The 21,089-nt window shown below is 39.8% G+C and overlaps 3 protein-coding genes across 14 annotated transcripts in view; 2 read left to right on the forward strand and 1 right to left on the reverse strand.

Moving 5' to 3' along the window:
- The window catches only part of PARP9 (poly(ADP-ribose) polymerase family member 9), a 64,889-nt gene extending 60,286 nt beyond the window's left edge, over window positions 1-4,603 (forward strand). For 6 of the 7 annotated variants that reach the window (XM_027679047.1, XM_027679045.1, XM_027679046.1 and 3 more), the window contains one exon: window positions 862-1,780. In XM_027679047.1, the coding sequence (XP_027534848.1) occupies window positions 862-1,172 (311 nt within the window). In that variant the 3' untranslated portion in view covers window positions 1,173-1,780. Of the gene's footprint in view, window positions 1-861; window positions 1,781-4,339 lie in introns of those variants that run through there. The other variant, XM_027679050.1, reaches the window with a different exon arrangement.
- On the reverse strand, window positions 1,694-9,720 carry FAIM (Fas apoptotic inhibitory molecule). 3 transcript variants are annotated; one of them, XM_027679057.1, is made up of 5 exons: window positions 9,608-9,720; window positions 7,050-7,185; window positions 6,452-6,680; window positions 4,952-5,001; window positions 1,694-3,842 (listed from the first exon to the last, which is right to left on the reverse strand). In XM_027679057.1, the coding sequence occupies exons 1-5, from the start codon at window positions 9,643-9,645 to the stop codon at window positions 3,693-3,695; spliced, it is 603 nt and encodes a 200-aa protein (XP_027534858.1). In that variant the 5' UTR covers window positions 9,646-9,720; the 3' UTR covers window positions 1,694-3,692. The 3 variants fall into 3 exon arrangements, with proteins under 3 accessions (XP_027534858.1, XP_027534859.1, XP_027534860.1); XM_027679058.1 differs by lacking the exon at window positions 9,608-9,720 and adding an exon at window positions 9,471-9,533; XM_027679059.1 differs by lacking the exon at window positions 9,608-9,720 and adding an exon at window positions 7,825-8,101.
- Window positions 9,539-20,689, forward strand: CEP70 (centrosomal protein 70). Of its 4 annotated transcripts, none has more exons than XM_027679052.1 (16): window positions 9,539-9,652; window positions 10,099-10,198; window positions 10,377-10,500; window positions 10,828-11,008; window positions 11,328-11,497; window positions 12,603-12,662; window positions 13,325-13,424; window positions 13,801-13,889; window positions 14,232-14,306; window positions 15,374-15,473; window positions 16,160-16,330; window positions 16,943-17,089; window positions 17,602-17,770; window positions 18,984-19,098; window positions 20,022-20,101; window positions 20,486-20,689. In XM_027679052.1, exons 1-16 carry the CDS (start codon window positions 9,644-9,646, stop codon window positions 20,551-20,553), a joined length of 1,758 nt encoding a protein of 585 aa, XP_027534853.1. In that variant the 5' UTR covers window positions 9,539-9,643; the 3' UTR covers window positions 20,554-20,689. The 4 variants fall into 4 exon arrangements, with proteins under 4 accessions (XP_027534853.1, XP_027534856.1, XP_027534854.1 ...); XM_027679053.1 differs by lacking the exon at window positions 9,539-9,652 and adding an exon at window positions 9,769-9,893; XM_027679055.1 differs by lacking the exon at window positions 12,603-12,662.
- The last annotated feature ends 400 nt before the right edge of the window (window positions 20,690-21,089 follow it).

Below are 21,089 nucleotides of genomic sequence, written 5' to 3' on the forward strand. Positions count from 1 at the left end.
GTTTTATTTTGTTGCATTGCTCTTTAAAGAAACTCAAGGTCCTTACTTACCTGCTGCAAACATGCACTCAGCAGCTTGGTGCTTAAAACATGTTCAAAAGCATCACAGAATATCGAGACTGGAAGGTACTTGAGAAGGCCATCTAGCCCAGCCTCCTGCTCAGATCAGGTGTGGTCAGAGACAGCACATAATCTGACTGCTCAGCTGCCATTTGGACAGGAGCATGCTCAGAAGAAATTGTGGACTCAACAAAATATTGTAGTAGACAGATGTTTTCAGAAAGGGAAAGAATAAGCTTTTAGTGCTTCATCCTGCAGTAGGTGAAGGGTGTGATATTTTGCTTGTCGATTGCAGAATTGGGATTTCAGGCAATAAACTGTTCAAAAGTTTGCCTTTGTTTGTCTATGCAATGTACATGGCACATTTCCACACTTCAAGAGCAGTAAATAGGATGATGGTCTAATTTCCTTGCACTATTCCATATGATACTGTAACAGCACTTTTATGTGACATTCTTCTTATAAATATCAAAGCATTTTTTGGTCAATTGCATTATTAAAATCTTGCTGCCTTTGGTGCTTATCAGAGTCAGTTGTACGTGATGACTGAAGTGTCAGTCATATATTTATATAAATACTTTAGACCTTGATGTTTCAATCAGTGTATTAACAGTTACATCTGAATGGTTATCGCTGGAGTAGCAGTTAATCAAACGTCCTTCCACAAAGATGGCACATAATGAGCAGTAACATCATGTGTAATCCTGAATCAAGCAGCAGCCTCTTGGGACTACCACCCCAAAAGAACCAATTGTTGAACACTTTGTTGTCTTCTTCTGAAAATTTTTCTTTCTTTTTCCAGAACAAAAGTATGGACCTGGCATCTACTTCAAAAAGAACCTGAGAAACCTAATTGAGGATAAAGCTATGAGGGAAATGGACTCTAAAATGTATGTGTTTGAGGCTGATGTATTAACAGGCTTATACACTAAAGGCCAGTCATCTAATATTATTATGCCACTGGCTGTGGAGGGGGATGCCTTTAGGGTATATGACAGCTTGGTAAATGATATGGACAATCCTGACACCTTTGTCATTTACAACAGTGTAGGGGCCCTTCCACAATATTTGCTGACTTGTTCCCCAGTTACTGAGCATTATGTAGGTCCCTGAGGAAACCAGCAGCATCCTGAGTGAGAATTAATCAGAACTGTAGCTATTGTTGTGAAGATCCCCTCAGAACAAAGTCTAGTGCTTAGATTTAAGAGGATGTTCCATTTAGCAACATGCTATGGTCAAAGTGCCTCATGCAAAATACTCTGAAATATCCATGAACAAAACAGTAAGGCAATGCCTTAAGGAGATTAGGAGAAAATTATCTGTGAGTGGAAACAGAAGGGAGAGCATCTCAAAATGCAGTTTAACATTTACATGGTCATTTACTTTTTACCCTACAGTGTTCTGAGCAGGGGACTATACACATGATGTTTGCATAGGCTGTCATTTTTCTATTGCATTTTCTTAATCTGAGATATTGCATATGTCAGTGAAACAAAAAGTCTTGGTTTTGTCTTTGATTCTTAAATTTTCTTTTGACTTAAATAGGTGAATGTAGCAGATAAAAGCTGTTTCCCAGTGAGAGACATGCTGTTAAATACACGTAGTTATGACAAACATGAGGCAAGACTTCATGATTTCTAACAGAAGTTGCTGTCACAGGTTTTATTAGTTATTTCAAGCATTGTAGATACATGTATTCAAAATAAAAAGTATGAATGTCACCATCAGTTAACTTGTAATTTTTACATAGTCTTAAGAATGTGATTTGGACTGTATCTGAGCTTCAGATTTCTCAGCAACATTTAATCTCTTTGAAAGGCTACAAAATAGTAAAGAACTGGTTCAAACTACAGCTTGAAATTGATCTTCAATTAATCTACCTTTACCAATATCTTTTAAAGATTACATTGACAGCCTTGTAGTCAGGTATGCCCACATTGCTTCTGCAGTGACCTTAAGCCAGCACATGAAAAAGCCAACAGCCATTATAGGAATTCCACTGTCAAAGGGCATTCAGTCCTACGCTCAGGTACTTGGAAACTTTCTGTACTGAAGCCTAAGACTATGCCTGATGTTAACAGCATTTAAAACAGATCTATTGCCCCAAACAAAAAGCTACTACCAGATTTGTCCAAACTGAAGCATTAAAATCACCAGTTCTGGGCTTAAAACAGTGCTGTAATACAGGAATAAAGGCTCCTCTTCAGTACCTCACCTGTCAGTATCAGGTCAGCCTCTCACCTGATGTCACCTATGGTTAAAACTGTCATTACCTGGGGAGGAGAAGGGCTCACATAAAACCTTTAAAAAACAACTGTGTTGTCATATGAGAAGCATTTCACCCACAGGTAAAGCACTGTGCTAATGGAGAGCATCTGATCTCTAAAACACAGATGAAAGTAGCATTTAATAAAACTTTTCAAAATAATTTGTTAATGAATTCCCAGGATACTTGTACTGCACCTGCAACTCCTAAGCTAGTAGGAACCACTCACAAGTCCAGAATAAATTAAATTATAAAACTCTAATTCTGAACTCTGAGGTTGCAAGTGGAAATTTTTTTTAACCATTACAAAAGAAACTTTTAAATTAATACATTCATATTTTGTTTGGGTTTTTTTTATTATTATTTTAAAGATTAGTTATACCTATTTTTGCAAAAGGTAGTTTTGTAGTGTGTGAGCCCCTAACATACGTGAGTTTTGTTCTCAAGAAATCCCAAGGTTGCTCTTAGAGTCTATTCCTATTTTAACTATTCCATTTAAGTAACAAATTCTTTTCTACTTCTGTTCCCTTTTTCCTTATGTTTCTCAATTCACACACTACACCATGAAAACACAGAGCTGTAGATTTAAGGTTAGACAGCACTGAACAAGTATAAGCTCTTATTTTAGTTTGCTTCATGAGATTTCATTTTTTAAAGCAATTTCAGGGCAGGAACTCTTCTTTTTCTATTGGCTTTTTTTGAAAAACTCTGAACCAAGTTTCTGAACTACTGCAAAAAATTCTAACCAGCATCAGTTTTCAGAAAACCTAAAGGATTTTTTTGGCACAATGTAACATCTTGCTCCTACTCAGAATAAAACATCAGTTTTCATAACTCAGTATTACTTTAATACTGTTACACAAGTATTGGTAACAATGTATTTCATTAATAACCTTTTTATTAACTTTTTAACTCTTAACTGCACCTGAAAAGGTTTGTAGTCAGTTTAACAGAAAAAAATAATTATCGAGAAAGCTTTACCAGCTTATTCCAATGCCAAGCACATGCTTTCTCCTCCCTCCACATAGACCTGCAGTTTATAAGGATTCAGCGTAACTGAATATTTATCTTCCATTTTATTATAACGAGATTTTTTCCTGGTGTATAATTGCTACTGAAGTTCACCAGTGCTCTCCACACTTAGTGATATAATATACACTCTTTATACATAGTTTTTTAAAAACTGCTAATGTAAGAGGTTGTACATAGTTATTTTCATCTGGTCCTCAAAAAGAATAATTTCATATACAGAAACTAGAAAATAAGCCCAGCACAAACTAGATGTACCAAGTAGTACATATTAAAATAATTACCACAGTAATTGAAAATTCCTGATCTTGGTCCTACAATAATCAGTTAACTAGAGGCTACTCCACAGCCTCTGGGATTTCTCTGTTGTTCACAATAAGGGTATGAATAATTCCCTCCTTTCGTTTCCCACTGCTGACAGCCTTAATGCAACAGCTGTGATCAGCAACAGTGAAGTGAGTTTCAGTCCCATCTTCGACAAATTCACCCTGGGAGGAAGGAGACAAGAATAAAAACAGACACGTAATATTTTAGCAAATGAAAAAGCATCAGTGTCAAGATCACTTGTAGTTCCCACATTACAGCAGCCATAGGTACCTGCAACAAATACAGCCCAAAAACTGAACAAAGCTCCAGAATCTCAGGCAGGGCTTTGTCAATGTGTCTAGTTAAAGATTTGTGGGCATCAGATGACAATCAAAATTTCACATATTCAAAATGGTAAAGTTGGAGTTTGTGAGTTAATATTACTGATCCATGCTAGTAAACAAAAACAGAAAAAGCATCTTCCTGCCCAGTTGTGCTGTACAGCCACTAAGTGCCACACAGACTTATGCTGAAGTGGCAGTAAAAGGTGAAGTATTTAGGATGCCTTCTACAGCAGGATGAAGAAAGATCCCTGAATTGAGTACCAGTTGTGTATTTTGGATTGTATATTTTTGGCTCCTGCTGCAGTTATGTAATTTCCTATTATGGATTTTGCCAGGCATGGCTGTGTCGTCTTTGGGAGAGCAGAACAATCCGTGTGCCACTGTAATGGAAGCACAGATTGACAACTAAACCTGCACATGCAGTTTGCAAGAATATCTCCTAGAGCATTTATTACATTATAGAAAAGGCTGAGAGCCATCAGGAGGAGAAATTTTGATTTACTGGAGAGGGGTTTTCTTCCACTGATTTCTACAGAAACGGAGCTCTGATCAACTCGGTCTAGTGAAAAGTGTCCCTGTGACGGCAGGGAGGTTATAATGAGATGATCTTTAGGGTTCCCTCCAATTCAGGCTGTTCCATGATTTGGTGAATTTTCATCCTCCTCTCAGGTATAGCAAAACTGTTGATTTTACAATTTGTACTCATCCAGGGGCTTTCTTGTGGCAGTAGTAACCACTTTGACACACCCTTCAAGGAGGGGGAAGCCTACCTAGTATGTGTATTGACAGCCATCATAATACAAAAAGACACCAAACAGATTAAGCCTTCTACCTGCCAGCCTGCTCTAAAAATTAATGCACGTGTGACACAAAGACAGAAGCTTATTTTGCTAAGCTTTGGTTATGTAGCCATAGGCTGGGAAGAGCCTTTGGAAGGGATCACGTACCGCTGTTTCCATTTTTTGACCATTGCACCACACGTCCATAGTGTCCTTTTCTGTGAAGGAAAAGGAAAACAGAAAGGTATTTTTTTCCCCCTACAGACAAAGATGTAGGAATTTTAAAAATCTACTGTTGAAATTTACTTTGAATTCCCCAAAGAAGTTCCTAATTAGCCGTAGTACCTGAGCTACAGGGTTTGCTCTCATAGCAGAGATGGGGAGGCTCTCAACAACGAGCAAACAACTTTTGCTTTGAACATACATTTTTACCTCTCCCTAGCCCTGACACTGGGTTGACACTGGGCTATTGACACTGGGTTGTTCAGAATATTGCCAGAAATATTCTGACAGTCTTAAACTGAAAAACTTGAAGACAGAAAAATGAAGTAATTTCTGCTAATTCTTTGAGTGCCATTTATTCAGTGAAGCTCTAACATTCTTTCCAGGTTGGTTTAATTCAGAAGCAGCATTATTTAACATCCATCAAACTGTTTGTATTCTTAAAATCTTCTCAAAAGCCTAAGTACTTTAAATATCAGTCTTAGATTTTTTTCCATTTGAAACAGAATATTCTTTTACTTCTCCCAGCACATCCTTCTTAAATTATTTGGCTCTAGAACTCACATTACTGACACTGTCATCCACAGGTCATCAGCAGAGAGCTGATCCCTGCTTGCCTTTCCAGTAAGCACAGGGAGATTAAAATCCTGTGAGGAGACTTATCTGTTTCTGCCATAAAAACTGTTCTTCTTCATTGCCCCCCTTCATCTTAGGGCAGTTCATTCTGTCCTGAGGCTTTATAAAAATCATAGCCCAAGATCTCTTGTTTCCAGATCTAACCATACAGAAATACCTAAGTGGAAGTTTTCCCACTAGATGCCATGGACAAATTCCTCAGAGGGTCCCTTCCTCCTGGCTGCTTGTAATGTATCTAAGAAAGGGGGGCAGAAGAGATGTATTGCCTGCTTATTAAAATAGTGAAAGAATATAATCTGAAGTTTTTAGATTAAATTTGTAGTTAAGAAGTGATGCAGAAAAAAGGATGCTCATTAATCTATCAAAAATGTAGAAATTGTCACACTTCCTCAGATAGACTCCTTGACTTTGGCTGATGATTTTTGGAGGGAAAGCCTGGGTACCTGCTGAACAAACATCAGGTTTGATCACAACACAGATAACACTTCTATAACAGGCTTCACCTGCAGAACTGTCCTGTTAGAGCAGCTCTATGAATGCAGCAGCCATAATGCCTCCCAACCTCTTTTTTTTCTTTTTTTCTTTTGTTTTTAAATCTACACCACGTTGCTGCAGGCTCACATGTCTATAACAAGACCCTTGTTTTTCAGATTGTCTTTGGCATCTCATTCCAAACTTCCAAACCACCCAAGCTTTTATACTGCACCAGTGCTACCCACTGAACTGCACTTTATCTCTTAATTACCAGTTATTAAATGCACACAAGTTTTTTCAAAGGCAGCAACATGGAGTCATTCAATGTTTACTTACCTAGAACAACTCTATAGTCCGTACCATCCAAGTTCAATATCCAAGTATTGGTTGTTTTTAACCTGTTCTCCATATGTTTCTTCAGACTCTTTCCATTGATCTCCAAAGTATATTCATATGCAAAGCCACTGACTGCATCTATGTTAATAGCAGCTTTTGTTTTAGTAGCTCCAACAGTGAATGTTTCTTTACCCACTAATTTAAACATCCATTCTCTTCTTATTTCTTCCTGTAGAATAAAACAAAGACAGTGGGTATTAATTGAGAAATCTGAGTGCATGTTTTAATATTAAAAAAATTGAACTGGAACTCAGGAGACAGCTCAGTACTGAACTGTTATTTGGGAATGAATGCATACACAGTGGTTTGTATGCACAGAGTGCCTCTGCCCAAAGGCAGCAAAGCACTTCATGAATACTCACACCTTAACTGGAACTGAAAAAAAAGAATGATGTAGTTCAGTAAATCAGGTAAAGTTAATCGACTGAATGTACCTCGCTTGCATTTATTAGTCTTTTGTTTGCTCTGATGCGTGTTGCATGGAAGTGCACTTATATAATCTGTATCACAGTGAATTTTGAGCACATAGCAATTTCACCTTTCCATCAACATAGACAACACGTTTTCCTGAAGTGGTCCCATGTTCAAATTCAATCTTATGAACACCATCACTTAAAGCTACTTCCCAAACAGCCACCAAATCTGTCATCTTCTCTAAGTGGCTGTACCGAGACCTAAGGAAAAACCAACAAAGTAAATTAATTGTCGTTGAAAGTTCAGTTCCTGATGTGTGCAGTTCAAAGCTTTACTGCTTCAGGGCAAGTTGTTTTTTGCAAATGAAAAATGAGACTTGAAAGAATAAGCTTACAGAACTGCTTATATTTTCATGTTTTTTTAAACACTCAAATATGACAAAATATCACAAAATATAAACTGACAGTTAAACAGACTCACTTAGACGAACACAGTACAAAGACACAGATACCCGTCTAATCTCTAAAACTCCCATTTCAGGTCACAGTAGGTTACAAAATACACTTAGTATTCAGATGCTCCTGGACAGTTCTGCTATTTCCTGGTAGGCATTAAAATATAGTATTTGATTGGTCTCAAAGAAAGTGTTTCAGCCTTTTAGACTTGAAAAATAGTCAGGATGGTCAGTTTAGCTATTTGCTGTTTTAACAGATTTGTCTGTAATCTCATAAACACTACCTACATCATTCAGAAATGCACACACAAACACACAGGGGAAGAGATCTGGCAAGATATCCTTTTATTTAAGTAATTTTTAAAGTTTAGATACAATCATAAGTGACCACTGGAACTGTGGATATCTTTCCAAATCTGCTCATACCACAGTCCTGATTTTTTACCTTACTTCATCTTCACAGACAGTAATCTCCTCACCGGATGCCATAGTAACCCAAACAGCTTTTAATCCAATTAGCAGCAAGAAAAAATAGAAAAGCAGAATAGCAGCAGAGAAGTGCTGAGGTCTAAGTTTTCCTGGTTTTCTCCAGTTAAGATAAAGGACATTTTTAAAAGTGTTATTAACTACATGCAGTGCTAGCTGTAGTATATATGATGAAACAAATACATTTAAAATAAAACCATCTTTCCTCTTAAACAGAAAGGCAAATGTATTTTGAAAAAAAATAATATTTTGCAAAATTAGTAAATGCAGTTTATCCTAACTTTATTAGCTCATCATAACTTTGTTATTTGATGGAAAAACGGGCTGCCCAACTTGGGACCAAAAGCTTAGAAACTAAAAACTTGACCAAAGCAGGAACCCAATCAGCTGCCCATCTCTGTACCAGACCGTAGTGACCGTAGTGACCGTATGTGAAATAGCACAGCCAACAATTTCACCTACTCGCTTTCCTAAACCACGGTAGCAGTTTACAGTAATCACATGAGCAAATCTGACCTGGCAATTCAGACACAAAATCTATGTGAACCGCAAATAACTCGTTTCTTACTTAAGAGTAATAGACCATGATGGTGTTTTACAACCACTGACTGATTTTTAATGTATTATTTTCACTAATTAATTTGCTAAGGGCTGTCTGCCTTGCCTGTGCATATCAATAAGCATAACTTAAATGTAAACAAATAGTAACACGTGCTAATAAATGCCGAGGAGATTGTTTTGGCTGTTCCTGAAGTTACTGGTGGCCGTAAAGGCTGGCATCCCCTGGCACACGGTGGGAGTCAGGCGGGATGTATTTCCCTCTCCTCAAAGGAGCGGGCGCGGGGGCTCGGGATAGACCCGCGCTTGTCCCTGGCATTGGATCAGCACAAGGAGCGGCCTCGGGCACAAAAGGAAATGCCAGGAGAGGTGGCAGCTGGAGGATGTCCCCAGGCCACCCTTCACCATCCCCGGCAGGACGCAATCCTGAGGCGTGGATCTTGGAGATCATGTAGGATCAGTACTGAAAGGGTTAGGAAGCATCCTAGAACACACAAATTCCTTTTTTTTTTTCTTTTTATCAAATCATGGTAATGAGGTAATAGACTTCTATTTTAAACCGAAGCTGAACTCGGACTCTAGGTCAGCTGTGTGTTTCCTGAAGGCCAGCCGGTACCACCCGAGTCCCAAGGGAAAGCCTGGAGGGACCAGGCGCTGCTCGCTTCCAACAGCCACCCGCTGGCTCCAATCCAGGGAAACACATCTGTCCTGCACCGACCGCCTCGTTTCACCGCGTTTTCTGCTAACCAAGCCAGCGGCCCAAAACGAGATTTACTCCTGTACACATGAGGGCTTGCTCTGAAAAATAAACTGGGATTACCGCTCTCCATCCACCTAATCCCGGCGGCGCTCATCGTGGCGCGGCGTACCGGGAAGCGCATGAGCTCCAGGGCGGCAAATCTCCCCCCACCCACCGTTACCGCCGGCAGCGAGCTTCTTTATTTTTTATTGTTTTTTTGTGAAAAAACCCAAGTCCCTGCAGTGCCGTTCCCACCGCCCCCCAGGCGGTTCATCCCGCGCCCCGCACGGCGCCGGCCCCGCTCCTACCTCCGCCGGGTCTCCTCCCCTCGGCTCCCGCGCCGCAAAATGGCGGCTCCCGCCCGGCGCCGCCCCGCGACCGCGCGCCCGCCCGCTCCCTCAGCCCCGCTCCCGCCCGAGGCGCTCCGCGGCCGGGGAACCGGCACCTCTCCTGCTCTGCGTCCCGGTCGGCGGCCCTCGCCATGACAGAGGTACCGTGGCGGCCCCGGGTGCCGCTGCTGGGTGGTTGGAGCAGGACAAAGAGCGATCCAACAGCCCATAACCCCCGGAGCCGCCACCGGCTCCCTGAGCGCTCCGCTCGCGGCGGGGCCGCTGCGCCCCGGGGGCGTTGGAGGGACCCGAGAGCCGGTGGTCTGGGCTTCTTAAAAAGGCGAATTTTGCTCACTGCACGTATTTTGCCTTCTGATAGAGATCGGGAAAACTGAGCATGCTGTATGTTGTTAAGTACGCTTTTCCTCGGTGTATTTTGCGGATCCTATTGGAGTGTCCCCCAACCCCTCCTGTAGTGGCTGGGGGCTCTGGGGGCGTTGGGGTTGGTTTGGTTTAATTTGGGGGCATTTGGTACCCCCCCACCGCCTGCACAGCTGATCTGCAGAACTCAGGTTTCTGCCTCTTCTTCCCCTTCTCCCAGCTGCAGCAGGAGAAGGCAGAGTGGGAAAACTTAAACAAGCTATTAATGCGTCATGGGTTGAAACCAGTGAGTCTTGCTGCCCCCCAATGCTGCAGAAATACGACAGGTAAGGACATGCTAATTTAACTACTTTTTGTATTTGGAAGTAGTAAGTCTAAATTCATAAGGCATCTCTAAAGCTGTCACTTCCAAATGGCAGCAGACATGCAATGTCTGTTAAAAGCTGTCTTCTCCAGCTGTTAAAAGCCTTTCATTGTGACTTTGTTTATGTTTTCTATCTCCAGATATGATTGTCCTAGACAGTCAATCTTCTCTTGAAATAAGACTTGCGTTAAAAACGCTGGTGGAAGACATTGAGCGACAGCAGAAGTTGATGCAGGGACTTATGGAGACGAATCGATGTCTTAGGTAAGACACAGTGGAAGGAACTTACCTGCTAATGCAAGGTGAAACTATTATCAGTGTGCATCTCCTGCCCAGTGGAGATCTTGTCTCACCAGAGGCCTAAGACTTTTTTCCTAACATTATTGCCCAATGTGCAGCAATGTTGGTCTAGTTCCTTTTGAGCTCTTCCGTTATTTCATCTGCTGCTTCTTCCCATACCATCATATTTCCCATATCTGCTGCCACAGGATATTATCAAATGTCATCACATGATGTCAAGTGTGTGCTTCCTGCATTGTCTTTAGTGAAATGAGTTTAATTTAAATGAAGGATTTATTTATTTTTTTTCAGAGATGTGGTGCGACAGGAACAAGGTCGGGCATCTCGACAAGAGCAACGGGCTAATGATTTGGAAAATGTGGTGAAAAACATTAAGGCCAAAATTCGTCAGCTGGAAGATGAAACGATAGCTAAAGCTTGCCAGCAACAGAACCAAGTCAGAGAACTTCAAGAAGACCAACAGGCTTCCCAGGTAGTTTGGATAGTGCTGCCTGAGGATTCAAACTTTTGTCTTTTTTTAAAAGATCTAAAAATATTTACATTGATCAAAATTAACATGAGTCTTGGGTCATAGAGTTAGTACACTGTCTAGAACGAAGATTTTTTGAACTATGCAGAATTTTCTATCAATAACTTAGAAAAATACCTGTGTCCTTCTTCCACTGTCTCTTCAATATGGCTAAAACTCAAAGACTAATCCTCCTTGGGACCAAGTGTGTACCAGGGTATGTACAGAACAGTCAGCTGGGGGCTCAGAACAGTTTAATAATGCTGCCATTACCTGTTCCCAGGTAAAATACCAACAGCAGCAGGAAAAGCTGCAAGAACAGGAAGAGATTATTGCCCGTTTGCAGAAGGAGCTGAGCAAAGTTGGGATGGAGGAGCAGCACCGTGTTGCCACTCAAAACAAAATGTTTCGTCAGTTTTACAAAAGAGCTCCCAAGTCTCTTCTAGATCAGAGGTAAGTGATCTCCTTATATTGGTGAACAACCTGGAACACTGAATGAAGAAGCAGATTTAAAGTAATGCTTCTTGATATTTATATGGAAAAAAAAAGCTGGAGACCTTAGGAGTGCAAGCTGAAGTATGAATTCTTTTAAAGGTACATCAGTGCAGTGATATTTTTCTTTTGTAAAATTGTGAGACAGATAAATCCATGGCAGAAATTAAAAACTTACCAGCCACTGCCTACACTAGGTGTCAGCAAAGGGAAGGGAATGATTCACTCTTCTTTGGAACTGCAGTGTCTACTAGGATGATCTCATCCTAGGATTCTAACATTTAAAAATGTAAATTTAAAAAAATGACAAACAAAAAACTCAACAGACATGATTCCCAACACCCCCCCCAAAAAAAAATAGCCCTTCCAGTTTTGGGAAGGGATCTTTGCAACTGCAGGCTTGCTGTGAGGCTTCAAAGTACTTTAGGGTAAGTTCTAAAAGTATCCCAAGCCTGAATCTTTTGCCAATAGGATTTCCATAGCTCTGCTATACTCAGAGATTTGCCAGTTCTTAGGCCTCAGGTAACCATTGCTTTACTGTGCTGATATCACCTGCTTTCTAGGCCTGGCCACAAATGTTTACCTGGGAAGCTTCTAAAAGGGATTGTGCGTGCACAGCCTTTTCCTCATGCCCTTGCTGTGTGAGACGAGGGATCACTGAGTTTGATTCCCTGTGCTCTCTCATGTGTCTCTCCAAAACACAATCTCAGAGTGCTCAAGCCACTTTATTTTGACTGTGCCTCTCTGTTAAGCTTGCTGGGTAAGTCATAAGAGGAGGAGACTGTTGGGCAGATTTAGGTTTTTTCCTCCTCTTGAATGATTTTGCCGGTGCCAGACTAGTACAGAGTTAGTATCTCTACTTTTCTTTCCGTCATATTTTCTGTTTTGGCAAACCATGATCATGTTTGTTTGGTATGAAAGAAAACCCACTGTTTGGAGCAGCCACTTCTGAAGTGCAGTGCAGCTGTGTAAGCTGGCCTGTTCCTTTGGGTTGGTCACAGTATCTCTCAGGCATGAGTTTTTTGAGATTATCTGAAATTCAAAATGCCATTTTTCCTTTCTTCAGGTACCTTTGTCTAATTGATTATTATGAATCTCAAATTAGTCAGATTAAAAAGGAGCTGAGGTAGGTCTCATCTGACACCTTATGGTACTACTGTTCAAAATTTATTCACCCCTTACTGTTCTTAAACCATATAGTGGTAAATATTCTGTGCTCCAGATCTCTCTAGAATGTAAGAAACAGCAAAACATTGTAATGGTCATGGAAGTTTGAATTTATCCAGCTGTCAGTCCAGGCTAAGCAGCTCCTCAGTCAGGAGGCCAGGATAGCTGGGAAGTTTGGGATATTCAGACACTTGAGCTTTAAGTATTTTTTTTGTTGTTTTTTTTTCTTTTTTCCTTTCCTCTTTTGCCACAATTACTACATTAGATGTGCTCAGTCGAATGATCTCCTAAAACTAAAGGAATACTGGGTTTTCAGATCTATCACGGTGCAAAGCATCAAGCAGATACCTGAGACATTCCTATAGTTTGAGTTTATTATCTTGAAAACTGAAATGGGATTTGCTTGTACTGGAGTTTCTCTTGAGGATAAGTGCACTTGATTAGCATGTGAAGCAGCTTTCCCAGAAATTAGAGCAGCGGATCTTAGGGCAGAATTTCCATTCTATTTACTTTGTAATTTTGGGAACATTATTGTCATACATACAACCCTAACTAAACCAACCTAGATTTTTGAGTTAATTGAATTGCAGTAAGCTCAAACAATTTTTTTTTTCCCAATAGGCAATATAAAAAAGATGAAGACCGGGTACAGAGACAAGGAAAAAGCAAGGAAGACTTCTTAAATCTAGATGCTACTCCTAATTACAGAGCACTGCTCATGGTATGGAACTACCAAATCTAAGTCAGTGCAGATCTCTAAATGGTATCTCTTCAAGAGCCACCTAGAAACATAAACATGTTTGATTTCTGTCCCTTGTTCTTGTCATGTCTTCTGAACTTGTAACCTCTCTGGGCAGGGTTCTCTGTCTTTACGCAAAGGTTCAGCACTGTGTTGTGAGTCTTTGCTGGGGACTGCATAGTCACAGTTCTCCACCTGTGGTCTAATGCAGCTCTTGGTCTTAGTCATTTATTCCTCCATGCTGTCTTGCTGTACAGGCAATTGTGAACTCTTCTTAACATGTACTTATTTTAAATTGTTCAAGTTTGTTGATTAGGAAATGAGTGAAATAAAAGAAATAACCCAGTCTATGTTGCAGTCTTTCCAGAAGCAACTTATTGAAACAAAAGCCAGGAATGAAGAGCTTTTGCTTGAAAATACAAATCTCAAAAAAGATTTGGAAATAAGGTGAGAAAGGATAAGTATCATCCTTTGCAAGGCCATTTCGGTAGACTTTGCTTTACAAAGAAAGATACCAAAAGTACCAGTGGTTGTACAAGTGTAGTATGAAATCTGCAATCAAAGAAATAAGATATGGCAGCAACAGCCAAACTCCCCTCCCTACACTATTAAAAACAACTGCTAGTGATTAGTTTGCTGTTTATTGCTGTTATCACATAGAAATGTAGCAGAATTTAATTTCCAGAATGTTTTGGCACTGGCAAAGCTTTCTTATTTTTTCGCTTGGCTAAATTTTATAGATACCTCCCAATACAAGACATATAATACAGTGCTTTTTCTTTCTAACAGGCCAACTGCACAGGAATTAAAATGTCACAAGCACCAAGTGAAGAAACTAGAGAAAACTTTAAAGAAAATTATCCAGTAAGTATATTCCTTTAATAACTTCCATGAATCCTCTGGACTTCTGAAAGCAAAGTTACTCTGTAATGTAGATAGTGGCTTATACAGCCTGTACCTTATCAGCATTCCTCCGAGCCTGGTTATGGGCAGCAAATGCTGCTGGATCTCCAAAGCCTTGTGTATCTCTGAAATGATGGCAGGGTCTCCAAATGGGGGCACAGCAGTGTGTCTTTTTTATTTCACTTTGTCTTTCTGGATTTGATTTGAGGGCTATTGCAGGCTATAAAGACAGGGCGATCTATGGTGTTTGCTGCTTCATGAGCTATAAAGCAAGCTACTGGTTACATTATGGATTATGAATGTGAAGGTATGAGTTGGCAAAATGTTGCAGCTACAGAAGTTATGTCCATATTATTCTTAGCAATTGACTTTGTTGTTTTCTGAAACATTGCTAAGAAAATACATTGAAGGTATTAAAGATCCAGTATAGATGAAGTGTTTTTATCTGTAATTTCACTTAGTCATTTGTGCATGTGTATATGGAATGATAAATATAGCCTGAAAAAGACATCACTTAAACTTTAAAATAAATATACACATTGTGTATATTTAAATGGTCTTTTCTCTTGTGCAGTGGATATTAATTAGATGGTAATTTTAGAGAAAATCATCTTAGATTTGATAAGAGGGATGTCGAGCTGTGTGTGGTTAGCCAGGAAAGATGTTCCAGCAGAACCAGATAAAGACTGAGCTTGGAATTTGACCCTTTTCAGTAAAACTCTGGATTTTAAAAGTCTTCAGCCACAGTAGAACCTCTGGTAACAGAATAACAGTGTGGTGGTGTCCCTTCTAAATCAGGATAGTCTGGAATAACCTCAGCCTGGAGGCTTGAGATAGATCAGTGGTATTTACATTAGGTATTGTGTTGTCAGTCTGTACTAGTTCAGTCTGATGGAATTCTATCGGCCAACAGTGTAACATGGAGATTTTATTTTGTAGGTGCTACATACCTGGTTCTTTCATCAGGTTGAAAGTAGTATCTCCTGCTCAAGCTGTTTGTGTAACCCACTGTGTGTATTTTTGTGCAGATCTTTGGGCAGTAGGACCGGAGAAAGAGAAGAAAAGAAAGAATCTGGGAGCACTGCAGAAGTGGATCAGCTGCAGGCAGCTTGCCGGCATTACTTACAGGTACACAAATTTCATCTGTGCTGTGTGTATCTAGCACTGTTACAATGTAATACATGTTTTGTTTAACCACCTAATCTGGTGGGTGCTGGTTTGAGTCTAAGAGTTCCTACCAAGTCCTCTGTGCAAGATGAGTAATGTCCTGGATTTGGCAGTTAATGTAGGCTAGTTCTCAGTTGTTTTATCTCTGTAAACTTCCTGAAAATATAGAAAGGAAGCAGACACTAGGCTGGCAAATATCAAATCCATGATTTAGCTGAAGTCTTTTCAGGACAGGGGATTTATTCAAAGTCTTGGGCAAAACAGAGCTTTAGGTTACAGTTTTAAACATGCCTGTGGAGATAGTGGCTTCTGTTTTTCTTCAAATTAAAAAGCCCTAATATAATAAAACTTAGCAAAATGCAAACTGTGGAAGTAACAATACCTTGAGCAGATAAATGTTAAGTATCCCTCAAAGGGAATTATATTTGCATTACTTTTACATATCTTCTAGCTAGTATGTTTAAATCTTTGAATCTATTACATATTGAATGCTTGTGTAAAATTCATCAATAATAATATTGGATTGATAGTAATATTCAAGCTATTTGTGATTTAATGTTTAGACAATCAAGACTGTGAAAGAGAGAAATTTTATTACAAAATGTCATACCTATTTGAGCAATAACACTTGTTCTTTGTTTTTGAAGGTTTTGTCCCATATTGATTCTATTTTGCGAAGTCCAAGAGCTCCCCCATTAATATACCGGCGCAGCAAAGGGCCAGTGCAAAATTATACTAAAGAGAGCGGACAGGAATGTGGATTTGAGCACCTTCCCCTCACTATAGAAATGTGGGCAGATCAGCTGATGGCCCTAAAGGTAACAACACGTTGTTGTACTTGGCTTTATAGTCTTCTTTTAATGGGCTGACCCCTCCTTAGTCTCTCCCTGTATGTAGTTGTGTGGGTTTTTTGTGTGTAGCTTTTGTTATTGCCTTATTGGGTGTTAAATGTTAAAAGTAATTCTGCTGTCCATGTGAAACGCATCCCAGAGATACTCCTCTTTGTATATCATTTAAGTGTTTTTGTTCACTGGCTGAGTCGTAAAAAAACAATTAAGCTTTAGAGTCTGGACTTCACACATTAATGAGGAGCATTCTCTTTCTTCCTTTTGTCTGGCCAGAACAGTAACTTTTTGATCCAAATACAAGTGAAATAGTTCTGTTTAAAACCAAACTCTCTGTGACCAAAACTTCTTAATTCACTGAAACTGTAACACAGCAAATATAGTATTTTAGACTGTAACTGTTGTTTTCAAATTAAAGAATGTCAGCAAGATACTGTGCTTAAATTCCATGAAAGCTAAAACCTTACCATCTCCAACACTGGAATGTTTTTGCATATAAGAAACAGCAAGTCTGCCTGTTTCTATAATAAAAACAACTATAAGCAGTTTCTAAAATAATTTGTGTTTCCTCCCTTCTTTTAAAAGGATTTGCATAGGTCCTTGAGAAAACTGTCTCTGGAACTCATGCCCTGGCATACTGCAGATCCACAGGATAACAGAGAATCCATACGAGTTGAAGATCTCCAGTTCATAGTAGATGCAATTTTGGAAGAAATAGAAAATAAGGAAAAGGTATTTCTCGCCAGGGGTTCATAATCACAAGTTACATTCTTAAATGCATTCTTCACACGGTGATTAGATTGGTGCATTTGAAAACCCTGTGGGGTTTAAGAAATATCTGTTTGAAGACATGCAATAGTCAAAGACTGCTTTAATATAATGGATAAATTCACCTTGGAGAAGACTGCTTTGATCAAAGGCACTTTACCAGCGATGAATTTGCATTGCCTTGTAGTCTCAGGAATGATCCTGTTCTGTTTCTCAGTCAGTGCTGAGAATACATAAATGTACTTCTCAGCAACAGAGGAGAAAGCTTTTGAAAGAGTATTTTGGATTTAGTACATATTTGTGCCTGAAAAGTACTGAAAATATGTCTTCAGATTTAAAAATACTTGAAAGGCTGAAATTTAATAAGGGAAGTACACTAATGTTTCTTCAGACTGTTTTTAGGAGTGTTTCACAGTTTGAAAGTGTCCTTACCTTGTTAAGCAGTAACATTGATGAGTTCTTCCTGCTTGCTACAGAACAGCCAGACACAGTCCTTGCAGACCCTGTCTGCGATAGTCTCCCACTTCCAGAAGTTGTTTGATGTGAATTCTCTGAATGGTGTTTATCCACGGATGAATGAGGTTTACACAAAGCTTGGGGAAATGACCAACGCTATGAGGAATCTCCATGAGCTCCTGGAATTAGGTAAAGACTGACGACTGTGGTTTGTTCAGACCATTCCAAAGGAAGATGAAAATAAGTGAGAAAGCTAATCTCTTCATAGAAAATGATATTGAGCTGTTGAGAAATGAGTAAACCAGGTGTTTTCTTCACTGGGAAGATAAAAATAGGCTCCTGACAATTTACAGTTTAAATAGCAAATTCCCATTATTTGTAAGCCTTTAGCAGTTGCTGAAGAATAACAGGGAGGCAGAATAGAATAACAGAGAAATTGAATTTTTATTTTTTCCACAAAGCTTTGTTTTCTGTGAGCTGACTTCATAATTGTCTTTCATTCTCTACTAGAAAGATAACAAGTTTAAGGAAAAAATAACCTCTGCCGTAGATTTCTACTCAGTAATTCATTCAAATGTAATTGTGTGCAATCCTCAGAAACTTCCATCTTATGCTGCTAAACTTAAAAACCAAAAGAAGTTGCTGAATGTCAAAACCTGTCAGAACTCAGAGCTGTACTTAGTTACTTCTCTTCTAGTTTGTACTTCTGAAGAACAGCAGTTGCTGCTGCTCCTGGGTTTGAAGGATTGGCTGGGCTGTAGGATGTCCAGCCCCAGAGCAAGGCTCCTGGGCTGCTGAGCCTTACTCAAGGAGAGAAGGAGTCTTCCTGCCTGCAGCCAGCATGGGAGATGAGGAAGCCTCATATCCCCCTAATAATTGCAGCTTAGAGGATGCCTTCTCCAAGTCTAGTTCTTCTAAAATTGAGGGAGAAAAGGACAAGGAGCCTATTATCTTCAGTCACAGTAGTCAAAACAGTTAAAATCCAATACCAAAACAAGTTCTAGGTGTTAACAAAATATTTATTTAGCAGGTTCACTGTTGGTGTAGGCACTATAATGTGTCTGCTGTGTCACAGGAACCCCCTCTCTATATATGTAATTTTAGTTGGCTGATTTCCACTGAAATTGTAGGGTGCACTTTAGTACCATTTCTGCTGTGAACATTCACACCTCTGCCCATTTTTTTTTTAGCCACTAAAGGATTAGTGAGAGATTCCCCATTCCTAGTTAACATTTGTTTATTTCTGACCATGGGCACTTTGTTTTCTGTGAACGGTGGAATGTGTATGCCTAGATCTATGAAAAACAAATAAAATCTGGACACCTGCAAGAATTCAACTATGTCTAAAATACTTCCCTGTTATTACTGTTACAAGAAACATGAAGTGTTTGTTTTTCCACAGACAGTTCAGCTCCACCCACTGTGGTAGTGGATACTGTTGGGAAACTATGTGACATCATTAATAAGAATGTAACTGAGCAGGTACAGCAGCTTCTGGGGACTCAGGACATCCACAGGTATGTGGGGCCTGTTCCATTGGTGACCATTCCTCAAACATCAAATGTAGTAATTGAGAAAACTGGCTAAACTGATGCTGAAAGAAACCAATCATGTGTTACAAAGTCAGCGAACTGTGACAGCAGAGGTGTTACTATTATCCTACTTGAAACAACTCTTGAATCCTTTCAAAAGGATAAAGCTGGCAAAGAGAAGAATTGAGGCCAGAAGGTTCCAAAACACCCCGTGGTTTGCATGGATAAGGTGATCAAAGAAGCCTTAATGGGATGTGTGTTTCATCAGGAGGCAAATCCTGCACGTGGGTGGGGAGGAGAAAGTGTTGCAAGTTTAAGCTGTAATACTGAAGTGTATGAGTTGCTAAGGCAGTGTGTGCCTCAAGCTGCCTACCTGTTCCATCTTCAACAGATGACAGCCACATCTAGGTGGTAGCAGACTGTAAGAGCTTGCATTCAGCCCATGCTCTACAAACAGACTAAAAATGGGAGCAGGCAACAAGTCTGACACATGCTGAGTTAACAATACTCAGCCCTTCTGTGCTCACTCCTCACAGTTTTAACTAAAGAACAGCTGCTTATAAAGCATTTCTAGCCCTACCTCCAAGGCAGTTATATCAGCAACCCCCAGGCAGTATATTTAGCATATAGAGACTAATGTTCCAGTCCACAGACAACCTGGTGCCATGTGAGGAGGAAAGGCAGGATGTATGTAAGGCATAAATAGTGAAATCAGAGATCCTCGTGACAGCTACCTCTTGGTGGCTGCAGGTTTCAGGACTGGAGAACAGAGTTTTGGTGTCGATGGTTTTATATACTAAGTAGCTGCGTTTCTGCAAAGTCATGACACAGAATGACAGAACAGCCAAGGAGGTGAACTTGCAATGTCCTTGCAGCCCTTGTCTGACAGTCTCACTTGCACATTTCAGTATCATCAATAAACTAGAGGAACACGAGCACTTCTTTCCACCATTTCAAGCTCTCATCCAAGATTTGCTCTGTCTTCTAGGTGAGTAATGTTTGCAACAGTTGTAATTATCTTCATACAAATGTTTCCTCATAGAACTTTAAATAACTAACAAGTGTTTTGTTTACTCCTGGCATGCTAAAACACAAGAAGCATGTGAGGGATAGTGCTACCTTTTGTCTTCCTTTCCTCTTCTTTCCATCTTTCCTCTTGAAGTGACCAAAATACTTTATTTTCATTGAACATGCATATACTCAATCATATTACTCATAAGCCCAAATGATTTTTTTCCAAAAGCATTAAAAGGTGTGAGGACTTTATTTTATTCACTGTCTGTTTTTCTAACAGTTAAGTTAGAATTTTGGCTGAGCTTGAAGGTGTTCTGGGTACATAGGCCTTACCACTTTGCTTTCCATTCTGTTGCAGAGATCAGTAACCTGGATGATATTTTACCTGTGGTGCAAAACCTGAAACGGAGAGCTGGTAAAGAGTGACTCTGCTCTTCTTGAGCAAGATTTGTCTTACCTGTGGACACACCTGTTGATGTATATGAATTACAGCTACCTCTAACCACTGTTACCATAAGCAACAATTCCAGATTTTATATAAATAAAAGTTGCTGCATTTTTTAAATTTTTGTTTAATTCTTGGTCAATTTAAGAAAAACTTTCATTATAACTGCTACTGACTGGTCTTCTCAATGTCAGAGAGAGATACAGTCTGTATCAGTCCAGGAAACTGAACTCAGCACACGACCAGGCACACTATAACCATGAACATTTTGAATGTTACTGACACATTCAGTATGAGATAAAGGTGCTCTAACCGCCTCAGCCATCACACTTTCAGCATTTGCCTATCTTGGTTTTCTGGAGAGCCCATTTTAAAACGTTTACATTTTTGGATCAGTTTGGGAGGTGACCACATTGTTACTCAGCGAGTATTCTCTCATGTCATGGACTGAAGCAGATTGGATTAATGCAATCTAGGCCAAAAATATTGGAAATTTGCTTCAAATGATGGTTAGAAA

The sequence above is a fragment of the Neopelma chrysocephalum genome, unplaced genomic scaffold (genome assembly GCF_003984885.1).
Source record: "Neopelma chrysocephalum unplaced genomic scaffold, ASM398488v2 Primary Assembly neopelma1_44, whole genome shotgun sequence".
NCBI classification, from domain to species: domain Eukaryota; kingdom Metazoa; phylum Chordata; class Aves; order Passeriformes; family Pipridae; genus Neopelma; species Neopelma chrysocephalum.

Coding starts and splice junctions, on each gene's coding strand:
- FAIM (XM_027679059.1), bottom strand. CDS start 7,868: ATGGCATCCGGTGAGGAGATTACTGTCTGTGAAGATGAAGTAAG. Junction 7,186..7,824: donor GTCTGTGAAGATGAAGTAAG/GTAAAAAATCAG, acceptor GTTTTTCCTTAG/GTCTCGGTACAGCCACTTAG. Junction 6,681..7,049: donor TTGTCTATGTTGATGGAAAG/GTGAAATTGCTA, acceptor TTTATTCTACAG/GAAGAAATAAGAAGAGAATG.
- CEP70 (XM_027679052.1), top strand. Junction 11,009..11,327: donor AAGACCAACAGGCTTCCCAG/GTAGTTTGGATA, acceptor ACCTGTTCCCAG/GTAAAATACCAACAGCAGCA. Junction 11,498..12,602: donor AAGTCTCTTCTAGATCAGAG/GTAAGTGATCTC, acceptor TCCTTTCTTCAG/GTACCTTTGTCTAATTGATT.